Source organism: Cryptomeria japonica, chromosome 6, assembly GCF_030272615.1.
Source record: "Cryptomeria japonica chromosome 6, Sugi_1.0, whole genome shotgun sequence".
In the NCBI taxonomy this organism is placed as follows: Eukaryota; Viridiplantae; Streptophyta; class Pinopsida; order Cupressales; family Cupressaceae; genus Cryptomeria; species Cryptomeria japonica.
Window position 1 is genome coordinate 170641147 of NC_081410.1, and position 5826 is coordinate 170646972.

The window sequence follows — 5826 nt, forward strand, 5'->3', positions numbered from 1 at the left end:
TGCGATCGATTTGTCATCGATCGTTGTTTGTCTCAATTATGTCAATTTGGATCAATTTGTCATTGTTCCTCGTCAATTGGCGCATTTTATCAAATCATTTATCACATTGGTCATTTGTCAATCTAAAATCAAATCAAATCGAGTCAATTATCTTTCAAGACCTAATTCGTCTTCTAGGGTTTTGTGATTTAATCATTTAACCTTGTGTGTCGTTTCTTCCTCTAGGATCGAATAATTTATTTATTTATCCTAGGTCTTCGTGTCGCAATTAAATGTTTCATTTAATTGGCTAATTAATTATTCCTCTCTTTATAAATTAATTAATAAATGAAAAAAAATTATTAATTAATTTCCTAATCTTTGATCAATTATTCCTCTTATTATAAATTAATTAAAAATGAAAAAATTATTAATTAATTTATCTAATTTTCCTAATTTTTCATTCCCTCTTTGTGAATTAATTGATAAATGAGAAATTATTAATTAATTCACTAAGTTCTTATTTTCCTCATTTCTAATTTTTCTAATTTTCATTAATTTCCTAATTTCTAAATTCTAATTCCTAATTCCACCTATTTTCTAATTTTCTAATTCAAATTCCACCTAATTATCTTGTCTCTAGTTCTCCCTATTTGTGTGCTTCATGCGTCATACTCTTGACATAGCAATTTGTCATAGAGTTTTGTCTTGACATAGAAATTTGTCATAGAATAAGTTCTTGACATAGAAATTTGTCATAGAATTTGTCTTGACATAGCAATTTGTCATAAAATCTGTCATAACATTGTCATAAGCCTCTTTGCATAGCAACATGTCATAACTTTGCTATTCTTGATTTGAATTTCTATTCGAATCTATCATGCTAATTTGTCCATTTCTCCAATTTCTCTATAAATTGGATGTTTTTCTTCAATCAAAGGCCAAAAATTCCTATCAGACTAATGAACTTATGCTTCTAGTACTCTTGAGCTTTTCATCAATCTTGCTTTCAATTGTATGTGCACTTGTAGGTGAGATCCACAAATCCATTGAAGAGGAAAGAAGAACAATGGAGCCGCATGGAAGGAGCATTCAATTCTACATCTGGTTTGCATAATTTTCATTTTGAATGCTTTGTTTTCATACCTCTATTGAGTGTGCTTAGAATTAGGTTCATTTGCAATGAGTGTTCTTTTGATTGAGTTATCATGTCTAGTGTTTTAATTGATCTACTTGTTTTGATGATTTCCTATTTCCTATGCTACAGTGACAATGGAGAGAACTGAAATAAACACTCCAAAAATTCACACACACACACACACACACACACACACACACACACACACACACATGTATATATATGTGAGTATATATACATATATGTCTATAAACATGAAATCAATAAAACTGGTTCATTAATTTCAAAATATTTGAGCATAGTGCCAATGGAGACAACTCAAATAAACACTCCAGAAATATATATATATATATATATATATATATAATTGGTTCATTAATTTCAAAATATTTGACCATAGTGACAATGCAGACAACTGAAATCAGCACTCCAAAAATTGATATTTATTTTGATAAAGTATTTGCTATATAATATATCATATAATAGTTAAAATATTTTCTACTATAACACCCGAAACAAAGACCTGTGCAGGGTTATGCATTGATTTTTTAAACTCACACATCAAACTTGACAAAGACCTATACAAGATTGTACTTGATTTCTTAGACTCAGACATCAAACCCCTTTAAAATGGTCCAGAATCCTTTTTATAGGAATAAAGAAGCAACAAGATTAAGGCCATATACAATTGTCATATTTGAAGGTCATTGATTGAAAGACACAATATTCAACATATATATATATTTTAAATGTACTCAAGAAAAAAATGATATTCTCCTTCGCTATAGATGGTACTTGGGGCATGTTGCTCTTGATGCTCCTGTTGTTATAACAGATTGCTTGTTTTCTACTGCTTTTTTTTTTTTTTGGGGGGGGGGGTTTACTTTTCTCCTGAAGAACATTTTGTATATTCATTTGTGTTAATTATTTTGACACACTTTCAATTTCTCCAAACCCAAAAAAATAAAATTTGTCGGCTCTACAAAAACAAATCGGTATGTCTGCCACGCCTGGCCCTGGGGCTGGCTCCGAACAGTCTCCTGTAGAAAATTCAGTGAGCTTTTTGTTAATCTATTTTCCCATATTCATCTATGTTGGAAATCCAAACCACTTCGGTTGATACTTGTTCTCTACAACTTTTGTTTGCGGGCTTTACTTTTCTCCTGAAGAACATTTTGTGTATTCATTTGTGTTAATTATTCTAACACACTTTCTTTTTCACCAAACTAAAAAAAAACAACCTTTTGTCAGATCTACACAAATAAATCGCTGTCTACCTCACCTAGCTCTGGTGCTAGCTCCGGACCACCTCCCGCTGAAACTTCGATGAGCTGATTCGTTCATCTCTTTTCCCATATTCATCTGATTTACAATCATATATTGTCTATTTATACTCCTTATTTTGGAAAGCATTTGCCTCCACCAATGCAAGTGAATACACAAATATGGATACACATTGCTCAGTATGTGTTTGTCACCATATGTATGAACCCCACTATTCCACTTTGAGGCTATGCATGCACACACATACATTTATATATTCATCTATGTTCTTCTATGCATGCATTGATATGTATATTGCCCTTTTGTGCAAATTTACAAAATTTTGATTAAAAACAAAAACAAAAAAACTTGACATACACATGCCGATGCATACACATATACATTGCCTTCTATTTGTACTTAGCTTTCCCGTGCTCTCCTTGTAGGATATGCAACCAGAAATACAACTGACCTCACATGAAATCCTATCCATCAATGCTAGGGATGACGTACCGTCTCCAATTCTTCAGCTTTTGTCTTTTGAAAATTTGACAGACAGTGAAGATGTCAGTTCTCAATATAGGATTGTTTTGTTTGATGGCACGCACATGCAACTGTCGATCCTGTCGCCAAAGTATAGTGACCTGTTGCTATCAAATACGTTAAAGATAGGTTCTATGCTATCGATGGCGTCTTTTGCTTGTAGAAATGTTTGGAACACAAGGTAGGGTTTTCTATATGTTCTCATAGTTTTTTGTTGCCTTTTAGAATGTTACTTTGCACACCATGCTGATTCTTAAACCTATTCTTTTTCCCGTTTAACAGGGTTATCATAATATTCAACCTTGCTATCAAATTTACAAATTTAGCATTGTTTGGAAAACCCAGATACCTATTTAAAGAGCAAGAACAACAAATGTTAGGTAGAGACACGTCTCCCACATCTAAATGTTCCCTTAAATTTGGAATACACATGCCATCTGTGCAACACGAAACCTCTGATAATATCAGCCCATTAAAAGCCTTGAACCCCTTTCAAAATAAATGGTCAATAAAAGGCCGTGTCACAAACAAGAGGAAGATGCATCACTATAGTTCACCAAAATCCTCTAGGCGAGTATTTAGCTTTGACATGATAGATGTTGAAGGTACCGAGATAAGAATTACTTGCTTTGGCGATATAGCAGAGATGCATTATCATAGGGTTGAAGCAAGAGCAAATTATTGTCTGTCAAAAGGTACCATTAGGGAGGCCAAGACAAAATGGAATAAACTTAACAATCATCTTGAGATTACTTTGGACCACAATTCAATATTGAAGCGTTGTGATGCAGCTGTTAATGGTGAAGTAAATGCTTCACGGTTTACCTCGATCAATGAAATCATGTATTGCAGCAACAACACTTTGGTTGATGTTATTGGTATTGTGGTTCATGTTGGAGAACCATCAATAATTTGTAGAAAAGATGGAACCACAATAAAAAAAGGACTGTCAAAATAAATGACACGTCAAGTTTTAGTATTGATGTTAACTTATGGGGGCTGCATGGGAAGGGTTAGGTGAAGATTTGAAGAATATGCATGCAACCCAAATAGTTGTGGTCCTTGCGGTCAACAATGCTCATGTTGGTTATTTCAATGGAAAGGTGATCAACACCACTGCGACAACCACTTTGAATATAAACCCTTCTACCCCGAAAGCAGATTCCCTTGTATTGAGAGGAAACATTCGAGCTAACCTTTTGCCATTGTCTTGTGTTGTTGGGCAGCTTAACTCATAATACAGTAGAATGACAATCACATCTGTTTTAGAACGTATGAGTGTTCTCTCCAAAATAGTTGAAACTACTATTAGAGTTGTTGTCAGATTCATAAAAACTGATTCTTTTTGCTATCATGCCTACCCTTTGCAATTTAACGACAAAGAATGTAAAAAAAAATGCACCCAACAAAATGATAATGTCTGGTTTTTCTCTAGATACCAAACTCATGTGCCAGAATGCAATTACAAATACTTATTGCAGATCATGCTTCAAGACCATACAGACTCTCTTTGGGCTACTGCCTTTGATGAAATTGGGAAAAATCTGTTGAACATATCTGCCAAGGACCTTTACATGTTGCAATATGATTTGACTACAGCCAGAACCCCTCAGTCAATTATCAAGGATGTAGTCTTATTGTCCTTCATTTTCACACTCTCTATTACAATAGACATGTACAATTCACACACAAGGATCAAAGCGACAATCACCAAAGCAACGACTATTGATTTCCAGGTTGAATGTGCTCTTTTGCTTGCAGACATTGCTCGGATGAGTGCAGTTGTAGAAATCCAAACCAATTAGACAGTCATTCTTTTCATAGGTCTTTCGATCTTCGATGTATTGATAGTTGGCCGGTGGTTTTCCCCTCCCTTTAACAAACGAAACTAAATTGTCGAATGGGATTTATATCGACACTATGCAAACTTGCACTTTCCTTGGCTGTGTAGAACTTTGCGATTTTGTGTTGCCTTTTGTTCTACTACAGATTTTATTTATGAAGACAACAACACAATACTATGGATCTATGCCTCTGCATGCATATATACCTGTATGTATTATTGTCAATTATCCATCTAGAAACACATATAACTACTTGTTGTGTGACTGCCTACAAACTCTTATGTATATTTAACTATGCTTGATATTGTCTATCTCTTCCTATACACAATTTTACCAACCTCTTTCTTTGAAGTCATATCTACTTGTATATGTGTTGTGCTTGATTTTGGCTATGTCTTTCTATAAAAAAAATTACCTGTGCCTTTCCTTCAAGTCATATATACTTGTGTGCTTTTGTCTTGTTCTGACTCTATGTGTATTTGCAAAAAATCAATATGCCTTTGTATGGCTGCACCTTTATAATACTAAAAAAAACCATGCTGCCTATTATGCTCTTTGCCAAACACAACATTTCCTTTCCTTGTATTGATGTATGGAACTGCAAGTCACTTTGCCCATCACATAACATATACATCTATAGACATGTATCTTTCATTTCTAATGGTATCTTCAACACAATACTATAGATGTGTGCCTATATATGTATATATACTTGTATGTTTTATTGTCAATTATCCATCTAAACACAAATGTGCCTACCTACAAACTGTTATGTATATTTAACTATGGCTGATTTTCTCTATGTCTTACTATACACAGTTTTACCAGTCTGATTCTTTGAAGTCATATATGCTTCTATGTCTGTTGCGCTTGATTTTGTCTATTTCTTTCTGTACATAATTTTACACGTGCCTTTCTTTTAAGTCATATATACTTATATGTGTGTTGTTGTCCTATTCTGCCCCTTTCACATTTTCTTTCCTTGTATTGTTGTATAGAACTGCAATTTACTTTAATTCAATGTAACTAGATATATATGGATCTGTATATTTTTGCATT

At 33.6% G+C, this 5826-nt stretch overlaps 1 protein-coding gene across 1 annotated transcript; it reads left to right on the forward strand.

Moving 5' to 3' along the window:
• Window positions 1-2829: 2829 nt before the first annotated feature.
• On the forward strand, window positions 2830-4728 carry LOC131071777 (replication protein A 70 kDa DNA-binding subunit C-like). Its single transcript, XM_059221986.1, has 4 exons — window positions 2830-3104; window positions 3206-3801; window positions 3935-4026; window positions 4405-4728. Exons 1-4 carry the CDS (start codon window positions 2830-2832, stop codon window positions 4726-4728), a joined length of 1287 nt encoding a protein of 428 aa, XP_059077969.1.
• Window positions 4729-5826: the final 1098 nt, after the last annotated feature.